Below are 26,618 nucleotides of genomic sequence, written 5' to 3'. Positions count from 1 at the left end.
AACTACTGCTTTCAGAAATACTGCTGCTCAAGAGTCTGTGATTTATTTCTTTTTTATTTTTTTTTGTAATAATAGAATCATAGAATCAACAGGTTGGAAAAGATGTCTTGGATCATCAAGTCCAACCATTCCTATCTGCCATTAAACCATGTCCCTGAGCACCTCATCAACCCATCTTTTAAATACCTCCAGTAATGGTGACTCAACCACCTCCCTGGGCAGCCAATGTCCAATGACCCTTTCTGTGAAAATTTTTTTCCTGATATACAATCTGAACCTCCCCTGGTGCAGCTTGAGGCCACTCCCCCTTGCCCTATCACCTGTCACTTGGGAGAAGAGGCCAGCACCCTCCTCTCTACAACCTCCTTTCAGGTAGTTGTAGAGAACAATGAGGTCTCCCCTCAGTCTCCTCTTCTCTAGGCTAAATAACCCCAATTCCCTCAGCCGCTCCTCATAATATTTGTTCTTCAGCCCCTTCACCAGCTTCATTGCTTTTCTTTGGACATGCTCCAGAGCCTCAACATCCTTCTTGTAGCAAGGGGCCCAGAACTGAACACAGAATTTGAGGTGCGAACTCACCAGTGCCAAGTACAGAGGGAGAATAACCTCCCTGGACCTGCTGGTCACACCGTTTACAAGCCAAGATGCCATTGGCCTTCGTGGCCCCCTGGGCACACTGCCGGCTCACGTTCAGCAGGCTATCAGTCAACACATCCATATTCTTCTCCTCCAGGTAGCTTTCTAGCTAGTCTGTAGCTCTGCATAGGGTTGTTGTGCCCCAAGTGCAGGACCCAGCATTTGGCCTTTTTAAACCTCATCCCATTGGTCTCAGCCCATCAGTCCAGACTGTTCAGATCCCTTTGGAGCCTCCCTACCCTCAAGCAGATTGACACTTCCTCCCAGCTTAGTGTCACCTGCAAACTTGTTAAGGGTGCAATCAATGCCTTCATTAAGGTCACTGATAAAGATATTGAACAGGGCTGGACCCAGCACTGAGCCTTGGGAAACACCACTTGTGACTGGCCTCCAGCTAGAGTTAACTCGATTTACCACAACTCTTTATGCAGCTGTTCAGATCATTTTCAGCTGGCCTCAGGTAATGTCATTGTGTGAATTTTTGTAAACAAAAAGGAGAACACAAGGTTGTTGAAAACACTGTTGAGTTTCTCTCTCTCTCTCTTGTTTTTTACTGTATTGCTGATTTTACATAGTTTCAGTAGAAAATCATAAATTGTGTCATTTGCTCTTGAAGTGCCAACAGCACATATTTTGTTAAAAGCTCACTGACACTTGTGGGCTTTTCGGGATTTTTAACTTACAGCAAAACACAACCCGCAGAAGAACCTGCTGTGTTGTGTATCACACAACATGTTGTGTATGCCTTCCTTGGATTGTTGCCTCAGGGAACCCAGTGCTTCAAATGACTTTAGCACCTGTTCCTTCAATACCAGCTACAATTACAGCAGAAATCATTGCAGCTGGAGCTTTCTGCCCACCCTTGCCTCACAAGTCTGCTTGCAGCACAGACTTCCTTGTCTTCCACAGGAGTTTGCTAGGCACAGGTCTGCAAGGAAACTGCAGTTCTGACTGCTTGTTACCCCACTTAAAATAATATAAATGTGTTCTTATGTCCTTGCTGGTTTTGTTGATTGTAGAGACGTTTCTAAATCAACTCTGTAGGTAATCATTTTGTCATGCCTAGTGAAATGTTGTTTATATTGACTTTGTAATCCTCTCTGATGATGTTGAACAAGGAAGTAGTGTGGTTGCAAATTGTAGTTATGCATAAAGTGTGTGAGGTCATGTCAAATCATACTGCTGTAGAAGTGGGTAATAATCTCTGGGTAATCTGGCTGAGTTCTAAGTGCTTAGAGCTGGTTACTGAGCAAGCCTCATGGACTGCAAGAAAAATGGTTTCTTTTCTGCAAATTCAGATAAAATCTAGAAGTAAAGCAAATTTGACCCAAATTTGCTTTCTTTTTGACATATTGATGGTTATAAAGGTATTATTATTTTAAGTAATAAAATGCAGAAAGGTTTGAACAAAAAATTATGCTGTCTGCTGTAAAATAAATTGTGTAGTATTACTTGGACTGCTATGTGAAATGCTTTGTTCATTTGTGAAGTAAAATACTCTGCATGCTTTTAAAAGTAAGTTGAGAAAAAGGGTTCATTTGTTTTGTTTATTCAGTGCTGAAGTGGCAAAATTTCTTTTCTGCAGAAGAATTCAAGTTGAGAAGGGTGATGGATCAGAAGAGTATATTGAGGAAAAGAAAACATTTCAAAAGAGATGTTCGAGTTAAACCTGCTGAGGCAGGTTTGCTGCTCAAAGAACACATTGCAAGGGTTTTTTAAAAATAAATAATCTAGTAGAAACTGCCACATTATTGAGACACTGACTCTATTACTTTTTTGAAAAAAAAACCCAACAAACTGCCAGGTTTCTTCACAAATGTCTATGAGGATGAGGAGACTACTGGCAGGTGAGACATGGCTACATAGAACAATTAGATCACTGAATCATAAGTAGCAGTAATAATTAGGGCAGCTACTTCTACACGATTCTTCCTTTCACACATTTGTGTTGCCTGTTGATCTGGTTTCAAAAAGTATTTATGTATCTCTGCATCACAATCTTGTAGCATGTTTTTCATCAGTAGCTATACTGAAGTGTATCACTGTTGTAAAGCCTTGCAAAATGTGTTTCTAATTGCTTACCAGCCAGCTTTGATTGGAATCCTTTGGTAAATCCTTTGGTATAACACAGATCTTCATCTGACAGAGATTTTCTTAAGTAGTGTAAACTGGACTGGAGTGGGCTGGTGGGAACAAAGGTCTGGAGTTTGGTTTCACACCCATACCTTGTCTGTATCACACTGGTATTGCATGATGACACTCAAGAGGTGGAGGAAAGGATCTGGGGCATTGTGTCCCTGTGCCTAGGGACAGTACCTGTAACTGCAAGAATTTTATGCTTTTTTGAGGAATAATTTTCTAGCTCCCAAGTACATAAAAGTCTGTATAATAACTTTCTTAGTGAAAAAAATCTGTTAATGATTTCCCTTATAATGATTAGCACTTTCTGAGTGAAAAGAGGCTTGAGACCAAATTTGGTTTCAGTGACATACAGAGGTATTTTGTCTGTCTTCGGGCAGGTAGTTGTCATTTATGTAAGTTTCCTCACAAATCTGTGTAATGATATCTCTTACTCTGATGGTGTGTCTATGTACAACAACTGTCTGCCAGATGGAAATTTAAGTGCCAGCATGTATATGTACTCATAGTGCCATTCACTACCTAAGTAGTGCTACAAATTCTGCATACTTTGATCTCTGTGTGTATGACTCTTGCTCTCTACTGATGCAACTATCAGCAGTATTAGTGCTACAAAATCATGAATCTTTTATGATTTCCTGGTAAAGATACCGTAAAGAGAATAAGCAAAATACCTCAAAGGTCAAGATGCTAGAAATGGAACCAAATTAATTTTTATGTGCGTGTTTGTATATTTTTAGTTATATTCTTTTTAATGCTAAAAAGTGCTGCCTTGATATTTTTTGAGAAATGGAAAAAATATGTAAGACTTTTAGTTTAGTAAAAGCACTATAAAACCACTACTGGCCTAGTTTTATTTTAGACTTCAGAAGATTGATGTATTTATTAATCCAAGTCATTGCAGACAAAATTTTGCACCTGCAGTTATGGTTGCCTGCAGTTCAGTTCAGTTTAAGTATCTACATCACTGATTGCATCTATAAATTAAAAACATCTAAGTAACCTAAATGACAAGCACAAATAATTGCAGGTGCAAAACTCATGCAAACACAAAATGATGTCTGAAAGCTGGTCTTCTAAATCTTATTGTAAGTTATTCACTGTATCATGAACGTAGAGTCCTCTTGGGAGAGTCACTAATGGGTATAATGACACTGAAAGCCTCTTGAATCTCATATTTAACTAGCAGATGGGAAAGAATATGTGTAGTCATATAACTCTCTAGGGATTACACATGTGGATTTTGAAGATTATAACTTATTCCAATGAAGGCTAACATTAACTTGCAATCAAAATTTCCTTCCTGAGCCACATTTTTTTCTGATGAAATTAAAACAACTTAATGTCATATTTTTATAAAGTCACAACCAATCTGAGCAGGACATACTACCCAGGCAAGCACAGAAGTTTTGCTAATCCCATGATTTTCATTTAATGAATCATTATAATTTTTGTTTAGTTTAACTCAGAGAAATGCTGTCAATCTTTTTCCAGAAAGTACATCTAGTTATCCTCTTTAGGATTTTTTTTTTCTAAATGCAAAGCTACAGAAGGTATCAGAAAAGCTACACTGGTATCAAAATTAATAATGAATAATTTTCTTGCATTCTTTAGCTTCAATAGACGTAGGTGTGGAGCTACTTTAAAACAGTGACTGGTTCCTGTCATACCAGTTACAGCAGTATTGTTAGCAAAAGGGGAAAAAAACAACCCTTAAATTCTCTTCTAGTGTTTGAACAACTAAACCTCCTACTGAACAAATGAAGCATTCTGCCAGTTCTGACAATCCAAAATGCAGTGAAGAATTCTTCTGTTGCAGAAGCTCTAGGCAAAGCTGTTTTGGCATGTCTGCAGCTTATTCCTATTGCAAACAAAGGGGCAGCTAGAGGGAAAGTCTTTGGGGGAAGAAAATGCTGTCAGAGATACAAAATTAGAAATGCAGACCTATTCTACAGCCCAGCTAGTGATTATATGCAGGCAATTTTATAAAAGACTAGACCTGCTGCCAGTGATAATAATGTTGCCATTTGCTCTGGTTTTAACAGGAATTATATCAAGCAGACCATCTTAAGGCTTCTCAGAAGCATAGGCAAAGTTGGTATTTTGTTCATTGGCCATGGGGGCAGACCATAAGTGTTAAGAAGGAACAGGCAAAGGTGGCAGGGAGCCCTGCAGTGTGAGTGTTGCTGCTGCTACTGGGCTGGCAGCAGTGGGAGCAAGAAGTGCTTGCTGCAGCTGTCAGGGAACACCAGCAGTCCCCATCCTTCCAGGTTGCCTGATTCCTCCCTCATCAGCAGCAGTGAGACCAGCACGCATGCCCCTGCCATTGGAATGTTAAGTGGCAGAGGTGTAAGCATATCTACATTTTTAAAAATCCCAATTAATGTAATACACCTGTTACTCAAGCAGTACATGGTAACAATGTACTACTTAACTAATTCATTTATAATAATCCTTGGAGAAAAAAGCCAGAACAGGGTGGGATTTTTTATGCACAGGCAACTGTTGAGGCTGTATTGTGTATTACAACGCAAGGCTCCAACTTCACCTTCCTAGAATTTTTTTAGATTTATAGCAAAACAGAAAAAGCATAATCCAAGAGAAAGCTAGATCCTCATTTGAATAGAGAGAAATTTTAACAGGGATTTCTTTTCTTTTACTTTCACTTTTTAGTGCACAAGGCACAGGAAAGGAAGGAGAAGGTTTCATCTTTCCCTCTCATGGGGGATTTATGTTTAGGTTTGTCCTGTAACATATATTCAGAGTACAGACTAGAAAGCCAAAAATTAGCAAGGATTTTGATGAAGAGATTGAGGTGATTAAAAGTCATGGAAGAAAGACTCATTTATCAGTGAGAATAATGAAGTCATATGGATGATGGCTCATAATAACTTCATAATCTGACCCACATGCAGTAAATAAGGTGATGACTGTCATTTTGAATAAATGAGGTAAATTGATGTTGATTATTAATCCATTTCTTGGCCAATCTGATTGTTTCTGAGCCAGATCCTCCACTGTTTAGTATTTTTCTGAAGTATCTTAAGATTACCTTTCACTGACAGTCTCTTGCTTTGTAACCAGTTATTTTCATATTCTGTGTTGCCTTAACCTATTTGATGGATTTCTTTCATGAGTCGGTCTGCTTTTAGTATTCTCATAGCTGCACACTTGGTCTTGTAGCATGTATCATAACATCAATGTTACTACAGGCAAGTGTTAACATATAATTCTGTGTTATATTTACACGCTGTGAACAAAAATTCTGGTTTCCTTAATTCTCATGAGTTGCAGCTGATGGTGATTTACATGAATGCACACTCAGTGAAAAAAATGAAATATATTATGAAAATAAGTACTTAGTATTTAGTACTGATATCTAAAATGTCAGGTATCTGTATAGTTGACACAGAACAGACAAAGAAATATATTGCATAACAGAAATTCAGAAGCTAGCTTGGCTAAGTGTGTCATTGCTAGTTTTTTTATATGAGGTTCCTGTAGGGACATGTGTTTAACATTTGCAGCAGGACAATATACATAACATGCTTCACAAGAAAAAAGCTTTCTGGAAAGCAAAGGAATGTCCAAGCCCGGTCTTCTGTGAATATGTCTAACCTTTGATATCTTTTCAACTCTGTGCAACCTTCCCTACAGCAAACCCCTTCAGCTGGTCAAATGGTTGTAGACTCTGTGATTAAGGGTGAACTACATGTGTGAGCGGGCTAGCAGCCTACTGCTGTCAAAATAAATGGCTAAATTGTAAGTCCCTTTTTCTTAGCAGTAGGTACTAATTTATGCCTGCCTTCACTAAGCACTCTCTAGTTTTCTTGAAGCTTCTGGGAATTTAAAATCTTTTCAGTCTCCAGCTAGGTCAACATAAAGATCACTTCACACGAATAACTATATTAAAATAATTTTGCCCTGGTTTCAATTGTTTTGCTTTGTGTTAGTAATAAATTCACAACATGCTATATACCAAGAAATAAAAAAAAATTACCTTTTTCCCAGTAAAAATGAAACTCTAAGCAAATTGTATTATATTTAAACATACTTTCTTCCTCTTTTCAAACACCAACCCTTCTACCAGCTGCATCTTAAAAATTTCTTCCTTCTGTTGAAATAAAAAAATCTGTAAAATCATGCATTTGTTTAGTGCAACTGACATGGTCATGAAACCCAGGTCTTTTTTTATTTATACTCAGGATAACATGGAGGTAATGAAAGCAGAATTGAACCTTAGAGATTTTTGTTTCAATTATAAAACAATGTGGGTAAGAGACTTGGATTTGACAGCAACACAAGAAAGGGAATATTGTGCTCATGCCTTCAATCAACTTTATTAGATCCTTAAAGGGAAAATTATGTGAAAGACAGAGGAAGAAAACAACAAACTAAGCAAGATCCCAGTTTTAGTATAATTTGGAGAAAATAAATGATTTAGGCTGGTCATCTTGCCAGAGTGAATGACTCAAGGCTTCCAAACAAGAAATAGAAACCAGAAGGATAGCAAAAGCCTGAAAGAACAAATTGAGAAGATATGATTGACTATAATGTTTCGAAATCAGCTGCTGCAAAGATGAGTTTGGGCTGTTGCCCAGAATACAATTGAATGGTGATGTTCATTTAGACCCTTAATGTTAAAACAAAATAAGATGTAGCTGTGTTTCTGTTAGAGATTTTCTTGTTCTTTCCAGTGTGTCTAGCTAGGGATATGATGTCACATTCTCTTCTATGACACTCTGCAGTGATTGCTGCCACTATTCCATAGTTTTTCTGAAGAACAGTTTTCTGAAGGAAGGTCTGAATCCGGGTGATAATATCTTTCAAATGTGAAATGTCATCACCATTCACTGTGTGACTTCGAAAAATTTTATACACCATGTACAATAGGCTACCTCAATATTATTGTCCAAGGAAAACCAAAGTATAAGGTTGCTGTGTGTATGTACTTGCTGACTGACAGAGCCATTCAAGTTTTTGTTACTATCATGCTATTTAAAAAAAAAAGTAAAGAGCTCATTCTGCAAAGTTTTCAAATAGTTTTATCTTTAATGGGCATAATTTGTAAAGCATTATTCAGAAAAGTTTGGGGCAGCTGCTTGTCCTCCACCTCAGGCACAGAAGGTTCTAAAAGAGACTACACTTTATGCAAAAAAATAGTCAGTTGACAATAGGCAGTGATGAGATGGGATTGCCTTCTACTTCCTCCTTTCCTTTATTCCTTTCATCTCACTGTCCATACTTGCTAACCTTTTTTCTGTTTCTATTTCAAATGAGGAAGATAAAAAGAAACCAAACCGCAGCTCATAATTAAATACTGAACTATTTCTTACCATGTTTACTGAATTACATATTGCATATATGGATGTATATCCTGAAAATTTTCCTGTGTTTTTAGATTTCTAAACTTAATGCGTTCCATAGGAATAGACCTTAACTCTTTCCTGTCTGTTTTTCGTGATGAGATTTGCCTCTACAGAGGAAAGGAGGAGTAAAACAGTGAAACCCAGTTATAGATCCCTTAAAATTTTAGGGGTTTGCAGAGCCATGAATATAGTTGCTGAGCTCTGTGGATTCTCCTGATTTGCAATAGAGATTCCTCCAGCAGAAAATCTTCAGTGTTGACCTTACAGCTGCAATAAGCAGATCAGCTTGGCATGACATGCACAGTGATGTCTTTGCACAGGTATGTCTGCCACAGGGTGGCTGACCTGGAAAGAGGGCTTTAAACCCGGAACCGGGAGGGAGAGGTAGAGTTACTGCAGCTCTGAGAGAGCAAAAGACAGGCTGACAGGCAAGGCATGTGGGATGATGTAAATCATGAGGAACACAATATGAATAAAAGAGGGCTTAAGTGGCATTGCCTCAAGCATTTGCATGTAAACAAACAAGTCTCTCCAAAATTCCTGCACATGGAGGCATGCCGTGTGGGGCATAGAGACAATGAATTAAAAATCTATGTGTAGCTGCAGCGATAGGAACTTGTTGGGTTCCCAGTGATGCAGTGGACGTCTTGCATGCCTGGAGTGCTGCAACACAGGGATGCAGACTCTTTAGGAAGGACAGGCCAGGAAGACAAGAAGGAGGAGTTGCCCTTTATGGGAGAGAGTAGTTGGAGTGCCTGAAGTTCTGCATGAGGGTGAATGATAATAGCTTATGGGTAAGGATTAAAGAGCTGGTTACTTTGTAGTAGGTGTCTGCTGTGGGCTGCCTGACCAGGAAGAAGCGGCTGAGGCCCTCTACAGTCAACTAGAAGCAGACCCTGATTCTCGTGGGGACTTCAACCACCTTGATACCTTCTGGGGGGACAACATAGCAGGGCATATACAATCCAGGAGGTTGCTGAAGAGCCTCAATGATAACTTCTTACACAAATGAAAAAGGAGCCAATGAGGAGAGGTGCTCTGCTGGACCTCGTACTGACAAATGAGGAAGAACTCATTGAGGATGTGAACATTGAAAGGAGCCTAGGTTGTTGTGACTCTGAGATTGTGAAGGTCAAGATTGTGAGAGGAGGGAGCAGGAGCAGGGTAAGAAGCAATATCACAACCCTGGATTTCATGAGAACAGACTGTAGCCTCTTCAGAGATTGCTTGGAAAAGTCACATAATAGAATTGCTTTTCATATTTTCAGTTCCCATTTCTCTAGAATTTTCAAATAATCCGCAGCCTAGTCTGTTGATCATCTGAGTCACTGGTATTTCAACATTTCAACCACAAGCTGTAATGGAATGATGGATTCTCTTTGCAAGTGATTACCTGCCTTGCAAGATTGCTGAGATGCTAGATCTGCTGGTCAAAGTCTTGGTATATCCTTCCCCTCTATGTTCTCTCTGAAAAGTTTCACCTGAGATCCTCAGAGACCATGGGAACGTTACCAGGCTTGTATTTTCAAAGCCGTATACACTTGAGTATATAACGAAACAACCTGCAAAACCAGTTTATACTGCTCTATAAGGCTAGGAAATGCGGCTGTGTCTTTTTAGAACTGAATTATTGCTTTACACTGCATATTTCTGTGCTTATGCATCTTTTATTAATGAGAAAATCTGGACCAAATTTGAGTCTCAATTTTTTTTTTAGTCAGAGCTGTGAGTAGAGCAGTGGAGCACTTTTCATTTTTGAATTCAACTCATGCTGGACTACTAGAAATGCCAAGTGGAATACTTGTTGTAGATATGTTTGCATGTGTTTTAGACTGTGAAAGGAAGAAAGTGTTTATAGGGGGCTGTGTTCTTGTAGCTGATCCTACTTGGAGCTCAGTTTCAGTTTGAACTCACATTAAACTATGAATTACATGCTTCAAGTTATTCAACATTTCAGTAGCTTGCTGAATCAGCAAGAATACTCTGAATATCTATGAACATTTAAAGACTTAAGGCTGGATCTAGTATATCTATACTGTTATATATAGATATCTGTAGTCATACCCATATTTGTGTGGATAGATATAGATATATGTATATATGTATATCTGTTTATCCTTGGAAAGTGAGATTTGGGGAAAAACAACCATCTGATAACTCAAATGAATTCCCGAAATCTCCTTCTCAGTGACTTTCAGTGTTTTGTTATTAAACCATAATTTGCAAAGTACTCAAAGTTTCCTTTTATCATGGACTGGAATTAATAACTTCTTTATTTCAGAGGATGGATCCTCATATCACTTACGTGATATTCCCACTCTGGAGCATCTTACAAAGCCTAAATTATTTTATTTATATTGGAACAGCTTAAGAAAAGAACTCCAATGAGGCATTAGGAGAAGGGTAGATAAAGTGCTATACCATTTGTGGTATTTTACATTCACACTGGGAATATGAATTTTTTTCTTTGACTTGTACAGGATAACTGTAGGAGAATGTGTTGATGTGATGACTGTACCACGCCCTGCAAGAAAGTTTCTTATTCCAAGTAATAGGCTGTTTTAGAAATGTGAATCGCCACCTTTCAATGACAACACTTTTTCAACATTTTAAAAAGACGCAAATACTTTGTTTTAAGAAGTAATTTCTTCTGCAGATGGAATCCTCTTACAGTCCTGAAAGTGTATACTAAAGGTGGATAAGTTGTAAGATACACCCTTGTTGGCTGACAAGTTAGCTTCTTGCTGATTGCATTATACACCTTTGTGAACTCTGGCGATGCACTGTCTAGGTTAATGTAGAGACCCAGCAGACTGTGATTTAAAGTATGCCCAAGACACAGCATTATGCATCTACTTTGGTCTTATAAGCAGAGCTCAGGCTGGCTACAAATGCCGTGTGTGCTTGTAGAAGACTATATGTATACGTATGTGTATGTGTATGTATATGTATAATTTAGATGTTGCAAAGCAAAACATTGGCCTCAGGAGAGCTCCAAATGTCAGCAGCTACTGTAAACTCCTTAGATGTTTATGCAGCCAGGCAAGACAAGGGACAAAGACTTGAATGAGTATGGTAGCAAGATATTGCCCAAGTGTTTTTTTCTAGGATGAAATACAAAGTTTCTTTTATGGCTCTCTGCTAGCAAGCTTGTGTTAAAATGGAGCTGTCAAAAAAATACTTAACTATTAGGCATATTTAGAACTAAACTTTAAAAGATGCCTTAACCAAGCATCTGAAGATGAGCCTGCTGGTTTTTTGTGTGCAACTTGCTGAAGTTAGAGTTTTTTTCCAAAACTCTATTTTGTGACTTCAGTTTTTAATATTATCATTGATATGTCAAGAAAATTAAAACAATAAATATTAATTCCTCTTCATTGTCAAAATTATTCCTCTTCCTTTAAATATAATTTCTTGTCTACTCTGAAAAAATGAATTTTTACTTATTGATTGCTGGGTTATTTTATATCATCTCACCAGCACATAATAGAATCGGTAGCTCATTAGTTACTTAGAAAGCAAGCAGAGTGTCATTATTTGTCTGCATGCTTGTCAATGCTGAAGGTTTAGTTGCTTTACGCAAAAGTGAAAATAGAATTGGCAATATGGTAAAGATATCTTGTTTATCTGTATGAAAATAATTTCTTTTTTCTTCAATAGATTGCTTGGCTTCTACAAAGGAATATTTCCTCCCATCTTGGCTGAGACACCCAAAAGGGCAGTGAAGGTAAAACTCCCAGTCTTCTTCTTTTAAAAATATGAGTAGGAGCAGTGGCAGCTGTAAACCATTTTATTTCTCCCCCGCTGATTAACATTAGAATTTTAAACTTATTTTGGCTTATTAATCCTCTGATTTTTACTAGGAGAAAACTTTCTTGTTGATAGCACAATAAAACTGTGCTTGATAAAAAGATGTAGCGTAAGGTTCTTAAATGCTAGGTTATTTTTGACCTGTATGTCTAATATAACTGAAAACCAAATTGCAATTAGTTTATACAATCAAATTTAATAAAATACTTTAAGTGATAGTTTAGCCTCATAAGTACCTCTAGCTTAGACTTTTTTTTATTGAAAATGCCTAGCAACTGGCAAAACCACTAAGAATAACTTAATAAATTAACACAAAAAGTCATTGAAGAAGCCACTCCTAATAAGTACATACTCGGTAACTTGAAATTGTATATTTGTAGGTCTGAAGTGCTGCCCAGAGTTTTCTTGTACTCCAAAGAGTACTTAACTCTGTGCTATCACTTTTTTACAGATTAAACATAGTAATAGTACAACTCTTCATCATGCAAAGAACATTTTGCTGCAGCTCTCCTGCAGCTGAAATAGATGCTACTCTATCAAAAGTGATTTACTGTCAGATGTTGATCTTTTATTATCTTTTAAGTTCATTTGTGGAGCATTATTCTAGTAACATTCCTAAGCAAAATACATGAATACATCAATATTTTTCAGTTAAGTTAAAACCTAGTAGTTAAGCATCTCATCTTAATGTTCTAAAACTATCAAAGTATCTATTGTGTTATGAGCAATTGTTTGTCTTTTACTTAAGAACTCTGAAGTTTCCCGCAGTTGTACCAAATATGTCTAAAAGCAGTTACTACACAGAATGTCTTGATTTTCCTTTCTTTCTTTTTCAGTTCTTTCTAAAAAGGCAGCATACGATTCTTGTCCTTAGTCTGCAATTAATCATTCACATTCCAATTCCTTTACAGTGGAATAATATTTGTATAAAGTGACAGGATGTGACCCTGTAATAGAATCCTAAAGGAGTTCTGGTAATGTCATCTTCTTGTTTGCACTGGCAGTTTAGATGCAATTGACATATGTCAGCTATCTCAAAATTATTTCATACAACTAAGAAAACTAAAGTTCAATATAATAGAGAAGTAGCAGTGATTAATAGATGCATGATATTTAGAAGATTCCTAATAACTAATTTTCTTTGGACTCTGATGTCTGAAAAGGTTGGTAAGCACTAGAACAAGCTGCCCAGGGAAGTGGTAACATCACCATCCCTGGAGGTATTTAGAAGACATATAGATGTGGCACTTAGGGACATGGATTAGTGGTGGGCTTGGCAGTTTAAAACTTATGGTTGGACTAGATCTTAAAGGTCTTTTCCAATGTAAATGATTCTGTGATTCTGTTTCTTCTGTCTTTCCATTTAATTTCATTTGAAATAGGTCCATCTGATGATGCTTTTTAGATTCCAGTGTATAGTTAGTTAAAATAAAACCCCAGGTTTTATGTCTGTCCTACCATCATTCAAAAATCTTGAGTTACTTTCCCTTACTCAATTTGATTAAATTGGCTTAAAACCCACAATATTCAATAAAGTTGTTGAATCATAGAAAGATTTAAGTTGGAAGGGATCTGGTAAACCTCATGCTCAAAGCAGAGTTGTCTTCATGGTTAGATCACGTTGCTCATTTTGTCTTGTCTTCAGTGATGGAGTCTGCATCCTCTCTGTGCTCCTGCTCCAGTGTTTAATTACTTTCACTGTGTAAAGTTTTGTCTTATATTTATTCCAAACTCCCCTGTTGCAGCTTTTGCCTACTGTCTCTCGTGCTTCTATTGTGGACCTCTGAGAAAGTCTAACTTTGTCCTTTGTATAACCTTTAGAAGGTGGAAGACAGGAAATAGATCCCTTAGCCTTGTCATCTCCCGGCTAAACACACTCAATTCTCTCAGCCTTTTGTTGTACATCCCAAGCTCACAGGTCCTTAAATGTCTTACTGGTGCTCCCTTAGTGTGCATTTACATGAGGCTCGGTAGTGTTTCTGCAGCCATAAGAATCAAGTTTAAATACTAAACATTTTCTTAATTAAATATTTTAATTCTTTAATTCTCTACACTACTCCTTTAGATTTTATGCTGATTCTAGGACACTAGGAGGACTGAGATATGGTCTATAATCTACATTAAAAGAATTCAGTGACAGAATAAATCAGGACAGTAACATCCTTGTAAGTATCCGCATACTGAATCAATTCAATGTGACATGTTATGTGCCAGCACAATTTCTAACATCCAAAGTGGAGTTTATACCCAGGCTTTGATATGAGCAGAATCTAGCTTGTCTCAAATTTCCTCCAACCTTATTTGAGTATCACCCCAATGAAAACATCGCTGCTTCCTGTGTCTCACTCTCCATCTTTTATTCATCTAATAGTTTTCCTCATTTTAACAAGCCCTGAGATGTCCCCTGGCCACTGCCAAATTGACTAGTGAGATATAGGGGAAGGCTATGTCCATCCCTGTGGCTTAGAGACTTCAGAATCACAAAAGGTAGGGAGGCGATTTCTAGGTTTCAACAGCCTTGGTTTGTGTTTGTGATGAAAATTTCTAGTGTAGTATCTTTTATATCTCATAAATTTATAGAGAATGGACAAGGTAGATTGTACTAAGGAGAAATGTGCTTCTGCTACTGGTATATTGTGTTACTGGTATATTGTATTAATCTGGTGTGGATATTTGCAAATAAAAATAAAGCTACTAAAATGAGATTATTTAGACACAGTTATTCAGCTAAATGTTGAAGATGTATCTTCTCTTTTAGTCAACTATTTTCTCATGTCTGTCTTGCTACTTTTTTTTTGTCTCTCTTTATGTCCCTTCTAAATAGAAAGCTGGTATTTCTGGAAGATGAAAAGTCAAAGTTTATAACTCTGTTAGGTTGAACTTGGAGGAAAGAAGTGATGATGCCAATACAATGGTTAACAGATGAACGTTTGGGGCAAACTTATATTGTTCATGTGTTGCCAGACATCTTGTTTCAGGCATATATTTTTACCTTAGAGTTATTGAGACATCTGGTAAGTACCTTGGCTATTTTCTGTATAACGAATTAAAATGTATCTTTGCCAGATGGACAATATTCATTATTGTATACAGAAAAGCATGTTTTAAATACATTAATTCTGGGTTGGTTTTTTTAAATACAAAGCTATTAACTTAATAAAGTTGTACAGAAAAAGACAAATAATGCTGTATTTTTAAACATATTGGGTAGATGTACATGATATAAATCCATATGATACCACTAGACATTTTTTGGCAAATTGGCATGTATGCTAGCCACTCTAGTACACCCAGCAATATTTATATTGAGTTTTATTGCTGTTGATTTGTTTTCTTTAAAAGATTTTGTAAAGCAGAGTTACTATTGAGTAGTTATTTTATTTATAACTCTGGGAAGCTATTGATTTTTTAGGTAACATTTTTAAGACCAAACAATTGCTAGGCAATATATTTCTGCCTTTATTACAATCATTTTACAGATCTGTAACACTATGGAAAACATTAAGGAATACCAGAAATTCCATTAAAGGTTAAGAGGGTAACAATGAGTAGAACGATGCTGGAGAGAGAATAAAGTAAACCTTATCACAATAAGAAATTAATTTAGTTCAGTGAAGTAACTCACCCACCCACAACTGGCACTTTCTCAGAGACTTCCTCTTACCTGTAAAGTATCTTCAGTTATCCAAAATGACAGGCCTAGAGTTCAAGTAACGCTTCTATCTTTTCTGATTTGCAAGTTCAGGACAACAATTTTAAACATATTTGCAGGATATTTGCAAGATTAGTGTTCAGTCTGTACACTGTTTGGAGAACAGTTAAAATCTGGGCCCCCATCCTAGGACTTTTCCTACAAAATGAGATAATAATCACTACAGAAGATTAAAAAAAAAGTACCTATCCACTGGCCAGAGTATCAGTCCTTCAGTTTTCAGAACTTAACATCCTAATTTTGCGCTATGTATGCATATTCCCTTCTGCTTTAAATGTGGTAACATCATTAACATATTAACACCTGTTTCTCTGATGGTTTTCAAGTGATTCTAGAGACCTTCCATTTGAAGCAAGTCCTGACTGAAGAATGATATTGACTTCACCTTATAATGGAGTTCAAAACAAGATAAAATGACAATATAGGGCTTATTACTTGTGTTCCTGTGCACATAGTATATGGAAAAGCTGTTTTGTTCTGATAGGTCTGTGGTAACTGAGTCCTTAGGGACTGAGCTTGACTTCCTTGGCTGAGACCCAGCATAGGTCACACAGACTTTCTGTTTTGTCTGAAAAACTCTATTTTCCTATGTTTCTTATAATTCCCACATCTCCATTGACCTCATTTCCCATTGCCTTGCTCTTGTGGTGAAACAGTTTGATAGGCATATGTGTGGGCAGGTGCTATGTGGAGGGATCACAGCCTCATGTGGGCGCAAAATGTACAGACTTTCAGAGGATTCCATCTTCATTTGAATCAGCTTGCTTTAAATTAATCAAGTGTTACAGGTCAACTTTGGAAAGTAGCCAGGAAAGTCAGAGGTCCTAGTTATCTACTTTTGCTGTGGAGGGATGTGACAGTACTTGCTGTGGAGATCTCCACCTGTACTGATGCAGTCTTTGTGCAGCTGTGACAGGTATTTGTAGTTCAATCCCATAATACTGGACATGCTGTGTAAAAGCCACTTTGGTTTTGCATGCAAAGTTGTGAATACATCTTGGACAGATTACAGGATTCACAAACAGTGAACTGTAGTTGCAGGTCTCGTGTTGCTTCATATGTCAAACTTCTGTGGAATAACACCTCCAATATCTTTTAGTTTACCTAGAATTCAGATATCTACTCTTTATAACTCAAAAGATTTTTTGCTGTCCTCATTTCTCGTGCTAGATCATCTTTACTCTCCTCAGAATTGTCTTATTTGGCATGAATCTGAAGTCCTTTTTCAGTGGCTTCAGCAATATATTTGCAGAATGTGAATTTGAAACAGTATGAGTTCTGGGGAGATTTGCTGAATGTGGAAGCACTGGACTAGAAAGGATCTCCTAGGTCAGCAAGCCTAGTCCCCTGCTAATCTATGATATCCTTAATAAACTTACCAAACTCTCATTTACAAGTGAATAAGATTTCCCTGCATTATTCTTATTGGAATTTTGTTTCAGGACTCCACACCTTCGGTTGTAGGAAAGCTTCATCCGGTCTCAAGCCACATTCTATTTATGGAATCATAGAATCACAGAATTATGGGATGTTTTGGGTTTGAGTTGGAAGGGACCTTAAAAATCATCTAACTCCAACCCCTCCGCCATGGGCCGGGACACATCCCACCAGCCCAGGCTGCCCAAGGCCCCATCCAACCTGGCCTTGAACACCTCCAGGGATGGGGCAGCCACAGCTTCCCTGAGCAACCTGTGCCAGTGCCTCACCGCTCTCATGGTGAAGAAATTCTTCCTTATGTCTAGTTATGAGTCATCTTCAGTCTTAAAACATTTTCTAAGTTTTTGTTATGGTCCTGGTATCCCTGTTTTGAATATACTGTAGTCAGAGCTTATCTTTTTTGAACAAAGGTGGCCAGGATTGTGTGCTGTTTTTCAGACGGCATCTTACCAATTATTTGTAAAAAGTCATGACTACTCTTTCTTTAGAGAATAACTTCACTGATGCATCTCTCAGACTTTATGTCCTCAGACAAGGAAATAGGCAGTGAAAGTTCATCTGCCTATGTCAGTGGGAAGCTTCTTACCGACTTCAGTGCAGTCAGGATATTCTCTACGGTTTTCCTGGAGGAGCAAATCCATTAATTTATTCTGCTTTGATTTTTAGAACATTTCACGAAAATTATTCTGAAAATTGGTGGCTTTCGGTGGCAAGAAATGTAAGGCTGCAAAACAAACCATTTATGAATTATTACCTTTTCTGTGTTGGTGCAGGTGAAACTACTCATTTTTTTCTTGGAGTTCAAACACCCTTTCCATCAGCTTTCAAAACTCATGCTCTAAGGAACTGCAGGTGCTCATAACTTCTGAGCAGTCAATTGATGAAGTCTCTATTTTTAAGGAGAAAACTAAAAGAAATGTACCTATTCACAGTAAAAGGTTATAAAAATCTGCAGACTTTCCATCTTAAAATCTGCAATTACATCTCTCTGATGAGAATTAGACTAGTATCTGAGAAATCAGAAAATGATTGCAGTATATTATCTTAAAGATGTGGGGGTGATTTCCTGAAAGAAATTCTAGTATCTGCTACTACATTTATACCAGTATCTGAATGTTCAGTCTAGAGGAAAAGTTTATAAATTAAAAGCACAAACTGCTACTGAGAGTGTGAAACAAAAGTGGCTTATATTTCTTTTTGCAGAACTGCACACAACTGCTCATGACATGAGGTAGTGAAACCCCATTGCAGTTTGGTTTTTCTAATTTGCCTAAGTAACTCGTAATTTTTTTCAATGCAATTTCAGTCTAACTTTTATTTACAGTTTTTCACCTTCGAACAATACAAGAAGCTTCTAGGATATGCATCACTACCACCAGGACTGGTATGTATGGATAAAGAAATTTATGTTTTCTTTTGATATGTGTATACTGAGCAGTCCTATCTGTTTCCTCCCATAAGAGCCCAAAATTAAAGGGGCCACTTCAACCAACAGTTCTTCAGAAGAGGCTTGAAAACATTGATAAAAGAATTTAGCAAAAAGATAATTACATTAATTTTTACATCAAATATCTTCAAAATAATTCTCTATAATGTCATAACAGTTATTAACATGGATAGCAGCAGTCACTATCAAAGAGTCTGTGTGCAGCTTGTTATTCTTTATTCTTGAATAAAAAAATATTGAAGATACTCTACTTTTTTTTGTTGTTTTGCAAGAATAAAGAATAACATAGTTGTCAGAGACCTCAACTAGGTATCAAAGTGCTATTCTGCAAGGCGCAGTGCAGCTAAAAAATAGTATAGACTTCAGTCTTATTCTAAAGACTTTATAACAGAAACAAACTATTGATAAGAAACTGCTGTCTCCTTTGAAATCAATGGCAAAACTCTTTTATACATCAGTGGAGTGAGGATTTCATTTCAAGAATGTAACTGTTTTAAAAGCAAAATACACGTACACAAAAATGTTTTAATGCTGAAATGTAGTTTACATACGCTTTCACTATTCTCACATATAGGGCTTAATTCTGCTATCATATAATTTGGAATAAAAAACTTTTTATAAGATTTATAAGTATGTAATAGTAAATATATGTTTTCACAGTAATGGCATAACAACTGCAGGAAACAATTGACATCTTTATGGATATGCTACAAAAGGTTTTGGTAATTAATGTTTCTGAGTACTGATTTTGGTAGTATTTTTCAGAAAAATCTTGAAAAAGAGCACACGTAACATTATGGGAGATGCCAGCCAATTTTCCCAGCAAGCATAATATTTTGTTTAAAGATCATTTTAAACTAGCAAGTTGTTTCTTTCTTGAAAATTTTCAGTAAATTCTCATTCAATGTTTCCACTTTGATCTGTTCCTTCCTTCCAGTTTACTTACTTTGGCATTTGTTAAACATCTTTGCTCTTTAGCAGCTCCTGCATTTTTCTTATCATTGTCAATGTATCTAAGCATTAAGTAAGACTAAAAGTGTGAATTATCTGGAAGAAGGTAAATACCCTCCTTGCTTGTTAAATAACAAACAATAAAATCCTGGATACTTGTATTATAATTTTCTTGATCAAATTGGTTTTGAATTGGACTTTTTTTTAATAGTTTAGGCTTTCAAGAGAGAAGTTTATGATGACTGAAAATCATCACATCTTGTAAGAACAAGTAACTCCACACAGTGTGAGCCAAAATGACATCAGGAAAAAGAAAAAATATAGATTTGTTTTATCATTATTTCAGATCTCTTTCAAATAGCAAGCATTACTGCCATTTATGTTTGCCTTCCATTGCAGCAACTGAATGGTCATGGAAGCATGCTAATTGGTTTACAGCAAATTTTTTTTTCTTTTTAATTACTCCACTGGCCATATAGTAGTTTACAGTATCTCCTGTTTTCTTGGGTTTTTTTCAGTAGACTCTTCTTTTCCTTAGATGCAAATAGAAAAGCTGGTACTTATTTTCTAGCAATTGGAAGGGGCGGAGTTTAAGTTCCATAGTACAGCTTCACTTCTTTGGAGGAAAATATGTTGGAAAACTGTAAACATGCAATAGCTGACCAAAACTTCCTCTGAATTGTATAACAGATGCAGCAACTACCAGACACCTCTGACATTTTTAGTGCAATTCTGTTACCATAGAGGCATTTTTGCCTCTAACTTACCCACAGTAGTGAGGGAAAAAGAAGACTGAGAGGGATTCTGGTCCAAGGTAGGCAGAATGCTTCTAGGTGCCTCAGCAGACCTCATGTCAAGATAACATTTATTTTTAAGAGATGCATACATTAGCAAGGTCTTCCTGCTCGCTTCAGTCTCATGGTTGGTGATAAAAGCAGTAGGTTATGTTCCGATGTCATTTCGGAAAAATAGATTTGTTGGTAACACAGTGTTCCCCAAAGACAGTAAGGCTGCAGCTTGCCACTGCTCTCTTAACTTACCACTCTTCACTTTCTTGAGCTCTCAAGAGTCCCTGTTGTAATTCCTCTCTATTGAATAAGTTATTTTTCTCACTATTGTTTTTTCATTGGTTTCCTTGAATTTCAGCAGAACTCAGTGTATTGTAATATAGTCCAGCAACTCTTTTCAGCCTCTAGAAGGTTTGGACATGTAAATAGAGGCAATAAGTGTGTAAAATGATGACAAAAATCAACCCCCCTGAATTTTCTCAATTGACCTAAATATTTCGGTATTATTTTTCTGTTAAAAACAAATTGAGGTATTTTTAAACCCTGTGCTATGACAGAAATCAAAACTGTGAATATCTCCATTTCTGTGGGTGTAATGTACCATCAGCTTCTATGTAAATGGATTTAATTCATTCTTGCAGAGGATGCTGACATTGCCATGTGTGTCACTCATCCCTCTATAAACCTTTTCAGGATTGATATTTTCTTAGGAGGACTTACTTGTGTAATTCACTTAAGTACTGTGCTATTTTAATTTCTTGTATTTATTTACCTTTTTTTTAAGTTGTGGTGTTCCTGTTATATGCTTAATCCTCAATGCAGAGGTTTTATTTTTTCCAGTGCTGCATAACTGCATATATATTTGTGGTTTTATTCAGACTCCACCCAATGATAACATAAGAACATGGCATTTCCATGTTTTTGTAATCAATTGGTACCACAATTTTTCTTCAGGCTGAAAAGAGAATTCATTGGCAATGCTATGACATTTTATTTTGTATTTTTGAATGTGGTTTATGGCTATTGTCATGTTGTCTTCATGAGCTGTCAGCATCTAATCAAGGACTAAAGTTGCTCAGTAACAGAATACTGCTGCATTGCTGTGATCTTGCAGTTTGCATTGTATTATTTAGTTGCATAATCAGATATAAGGGAAATTTTACTTCTTAATTTTTCAGTATTGATTGATTTAACTTTCCTAGGCATTTGCTGTTGCTGGCTTGGGATCTGGGTTGACAGAGGCGGTTGTGGTTAACCCTTTTGAAGTAGTAAAGGTTACCTTACAGACAAATCGGAATGCCTTCACAGAGGTATGTCAATGGCTCCATTCTTCTTTTTCTGCTTTATTAAGCATAACACACTTAAAAGGCTGTATTTACAGCAGAATATCTGTAATGTATGAGTTCAACACAAATTATTTTCCCACAAGCTTAACAGAAATGGAAAAAAGAAAAGACTCAGTAGACAATATCTTCAGATATGCGTAAGAGTCGTACAGTATTGTCAGCGGTGTCAGCATCTCCGTTGTAAACATTCTGTGCCTGAAGCGCACCTTCGTCCCTCCAGAGTAGCCAGCAGCCCAGCACTGTGAGGAACAGTAATCCAGGAGCACAAGCCTGAGCCCCTTGAACACAATTCATTTGCCCCAGCAGGCTCCAGATTAAAGAGAGTATCGAAGGTTAGCATAAAACATCACAGCCACATGCCTTAGTCAGGGTTCAGCTAGTGTATTTTATGTTAAAAATGTAGATTTTGGAGTCTTGGATGAAATTATTTATGTTATAGGTCTCTGCATTTATAAGCACAAACCAGGAAGTAGTTATATGGTAAAGCACACCAATAATTTAAATTCCTGTTTCATTTCAGAGTTTTATTATTCAAATATTGTTTCATTCAAATAAGCCAGTGTGCAAAACTGACTTTATCCGTGTTTCTCAGCACTGCTGAAAAGAGAAAATGATTAAACTGGAAATGAAGGGTACCTGGGAACATACCAGATTAGGTTGATTTTAATGCAGAAAATGTTCCAGCCAAAGTGAAGGCAGTCAGTCACACAGTTCCTTCTTTTCTCAGGGCATCAAGCTAACAATTGTCAAATCAAATATTTCAAAATCTTTTGAGAAATCAGCTGTATGATGATAGAAGTACCAAATCCCATAAGCATGGCACGAAAAGGTCGGCTGAATCCCTGGTGAGATGGGATTTTTTACATTCTGCTATTCAGTTTTAACTGAGTTAATACTTGCATGCCTTGTAGCACTCATCTGCACAAACTAAACCCTTTTGGGGGATGCACAGTAAAGATATTTATCACCTGGCCATTTATATAAGCTGTTTGGACCAAGCTCCCAGGTACACTCTGGCAAAATACTGCAACTGATTTCCAGGTGTCGTAGCCTAGATGGTATCTAGTCCATAACTCATACAGAGAAGCATTCTCTTTCAGAATAAATTTTAAAACATTTGGTAAATTTCTGTTCAATTCTGCATGTATGCAAAAGAGGTGTTTGGTCACTCCAGGTCTCCAACTTGGACATTTTTTAACCATAGGCAGCAAAGCCACTGAAACAGAGAGCTAATACCGTGCAGGGCTAAAAAGTTTAGGATCCTTGAAGGAGAGAGACTGAAAGTGGGAGAAATCAATGACTGAGGAAGTCTCTCTCTGAGGAAGGTGCTATGAAAAAAATATGGACTAATACTGCTCCAGTAGTAGTAATATAAGCAGATACTCTGGATCTTTCTGCCTCACAGTTGTGAAGATATAATTAACCTTGTCATAAAACTTCTATTTTTGAGTGTAAATACACCAATATTATGTTTTCAGCAAACTAGTTCCTGTAAAGTTGTTTCGTGCACTCAACAAAGTCTGGGGTGTTTTAGTTCATAAATTTTATGCAATTGCTTACTTTAACTACAGCATCCTTTCCTTGGTGACCTTCAGAATACTCCATTGTTCACAGTGTAGCTGTCCAAAAGCATTCTGAGTTGTTTTGTTCTAGGCAAATAATCCTTGAATTTAATTTAAATACAAATTTCCACAAAATACAAATAATAAAACATTATCATACAAATAAAATTGTAGGAGAATGCTATTGGTACTGAAAGTGTCTATTTGCCCTAATGAAAAAATCCAAAGGATTGAAGTTCTTAAACTACAAAGATAGTTAAATCATAGACATAACAATTTTCAATACAACTTAAAAAAAAATTGTTAGACTTTCACATTTTGCTGTAAATCAGAAAATCTCCAGTGACTTCATTACCATGATCTCAAGTTCTCATTAATAATGTGTTAAAGAACATTCCACACTGAAGCATGTAAACTCAAGCCTACTAGGAGAAGCATGTTCCTGTTATATTGTCGAGCGTAAGGCAATGGTACACTCATTTCATTACCATGCACTGTTTTTCTAAAAGGTTTAAGTAAGGTATGTGCCTGTCCCATTGTGTGGCTTTCATACTATATGATGAAATCTAAGGCAGTTCACATATTTTTCTGACTGTTGTGTTGAAATAATAAACATATCTTATTTGAAAGGAACAAGGAAGAGTATGAACACATACGCCCACACCCAGGCTTCTGCACTCCCCCAAAGCAAATATTCACACACTGTGGTGACAGCTGAGTTATTCTATAGTACCAGATCATCTTTCTAGGGATGATAGGTTTAAAGAGGAAGATCACTATAAATCATGTATCGGCACCTTTGTAATGTGGATTGCTACAGGTAAAAATAACGGTGACTTTTTGGTAAGGTAAACTGTTACAGCCTAACACCTTCTTATTTGGGTTTCTTTTGTTGGTTTTATTTTCTTTTCCTTATAGCCATGGCTGACTTACTGGCTATTGAAGCTAGTGTGGTAATAAAAATCTTCTTCTGACTTAAGAGTTGTGATTAATTAAACAAATAAAAGTTTCTGCTCTATGATGAGAAGAATCTGAATCTGTATTCCATTGACTAGGTTTCTATTAAGTATATGTCAACAGTTGTGTGAAATGAATTAAACTCCAGATGTTTATACAACAATTCCTACATCTGAATTAATCATTTTAAGGTCTTTCCATCATCTATGATGAAATAAAAACTTTCTATGGCTTGATCAGCTGACATTTTAGATGACTACTTTGGATGAAGTGCTGTCTAGGAGAGCCCTCGTTACTGCTAAAGAACCTCAAAAAAGAAGTCTTTTTGAGTAGCTCAGATGTAGATGTAGACATTGCAGGTATCTACATTTGGACAGATGACTCATATCTCAGGTGTTCAGCAAATGATAGGCTTCCCTCTGAGTCATTAGTAAATCCATTCTCAAGGTGAGACTAGAAGATACCTTACTGTTGAAAGTTGCTTCATTCAGCTTAAATCACTTTATTCGGGACCACTAGTTATTTTTTAAAGATCTAACCCTCATTTTTTTGTGCATAAGAAAAGGTGTCTTTATCAATGACCTGGATGAAGGCATTGACTGCACCCTTAGCAAGTTTGCAGATGACACTAAGCTGGGTGGAAGTGTGGATCTGCTGGAGGGTAGGGAGGCTCTGCAAAGGGATCTGAACAGGCTGGACAGCTGGGCAGAGTCCAATGGCATGAGGTTTAACAAGGCCAAATGCCGGGTCCTGCACTTGGGGCACAACAACCCTATGCAGTGCTACAGATTAGGAGAAGTCTGTCTAGAAAGCTGCCTGGAGGAGAGGGACCTGGGGGTGTTGGTTGACAGCCGACTGAACATGAGCCAGCAGTGTGCCCAGGTGGCCAAGAAGGCCAATGGTATCTTGGCTTGTATCAGAAACGGCATGATCAGCAGGTCCAGGGAGGTTATTCTCCCTCTGTACTCAGCACTGGTGAGACCGCTCCTTGAATACTGTGTTCATTTCTGGGCCCCTCACCACAAGAAGGATGTTGAGGTTCTGGAGCGAGTCCAGAGAAGAGCAACAAAGCTCATGAAGGGGCTGGAGAACAGGTCTTACGAGGAGTGGCTGAGAGAGCTGGGGTTGTTTATCCTGGAGAAGAGGAGGCTGAGGGGTGACTTCATTGCTTTCTACAACTACCTGAAAGGAGGTTGTGGAGAGGAGGGTGCTGGCCTCTTCTCCCAAGTGACAGGGGACAGGACAAGAGGGAATGGCCTCAAGCTCTGCCAGGGGAGATTTAGGCTGGACATTAGGAAAAAATTCTTCACAGAAAGGGTCATTGGGCACTGGAACAGGCTGCCCAGGGAGGTGGTTGAGTCACCTTCCCAGGAGGTGTTTAAGGCAGGGGTGGACCAGGTGCTAAGGGGCATGGTTTAGTGTTTGATAGGAATGGTTGGACTCAATGATCCGGTGGTCTCTTCCAACCTGGTTATTCTATGTTAGTGCTAATATCTGGACTATATTCCATGTTGAGTATCTACATTTCAGTATAGTTTCTGATTTTAATAGCTGGAGATTGTCAGAAAAGTAAACTACAGTAAGATATCTGCAGAGCATTAACAGGATAATATTAGTTACCAAAAAATAGAATGAAACATAACATTAAAGACTGAACTTGTCAGTCACCTAAAGTGACAGTCATATGCTGTGTCAGATATAATAGGCATGATTTGGCTGATGCTGTTGATCTGCTACGATGATATTTTGAAATGGAAAGCTATTAAACAAATAGGTATATTGAAATTAGTAGTGTTCACTACGCTGTAGTCAAAATTCTTCTGTATTTTCATGTTTGAGCCTCCTAGTGGAAGTCATGTTTTGCATTTCTAATTAAATATTTGGTTACCCAGAGCTGTCTTTGTGCTTTGGAGAAAGCCAGACTCAAGTCAACAACCTTTTGAAGGGAACTTTTCTGTAATTCTGCTAAAAAACATCTAAAATGTTCAGAAAGGGAACACTTGATTCTGTGTATCACAGTATATTGGAAAATAAATCAAATGTACATGTAGTTAAGTAGATCCTGCCTGAGGAACTGGTCACTATGAAACTGGACTCTGAGGAAGTTTCTTCTGCCTTTTATTAAATGGAAGTTGGCTGACTAAAATTATTTCTATGTTTTTTGGGCATTATTTTCAAAACAGGCAATTTTGTAGATATGTAACTTGGAATTTAAATCAGTTCTGATTTTCAAAATCTAACTACACTTTGAAAGTCAAATGATTCATTAGGAGGGCAAAACAGGATTTACAGTTTCCAGTTTATAGAATCATAGAATCATAGAATAACCAGGTTGGAAGAGACCCACCGGATCATCGAGTCCAACCATTCCTATCAAACACTAAACCATGCCCCTTAGCACCTGGTCCACCCCTGCCTTAAACACCTCCTGGGAAGGTGACTCAACCACCTCCCTGGGCAGCCT

General features: G+C 37.3%; 1 protein-coding gene across 4 annotated transcripts in view; it reads left to right on the top strand.

Moving 5' to 3' along the window:
• SLC25A21 (solute carrier family 25 member 21) overlaps window positions 1–26,618 on the top strand; it is a 252,672-nt gene that overhangs the window by 210,728 nt on the left and 15,326 nt on the right. For 2 of the 4 annotated variants that reach the window (XM_069858464.1, XM_069858465.1), the window contains exons 4-6: window positions 11,805–11,871; window positions 18,428–18,487; window positions 21,492–21,599. In XM_069858464.1, the coding sequence (XP_069714565.1) occupies window positions 11,805–11,871; window positions 18,428–18,487; window positions 21,492–21,599 (235 nt within the window). Of the gene's footprint in view, window positions 1–11,804; window positions 11,872–14,778; window positions 14,969–18,427; window positions 18,488–21,491; window positions 21,600–26,618 lie in introns of those variants that run through there. The other 2 variants (XM_069858466.1, XM_069858467.1) reach the window with 2 other exon arrangements.

The sequence above is a fragment of the Phaenicophaeus curvirostris genome, chromosome 5, assembly GCF_032191515.1.
Source record: "Phaenicophaeus curvirostris isolate KB17595 chromosome 5, BPBGC_Pcur_1.0, whole genome shotgun sequence".
NCBI classification, from domain to species: domain Eukaryota; kingdom Metazoa; phylum Chordata; class Aves; order Cuculiformes; family Cuculidae; genus Phaenicophaeus; species Phaenicophaeus curvirostris.
This window is presented reverse-complemented; position numbering and strand designations above follow the sequence as displayed.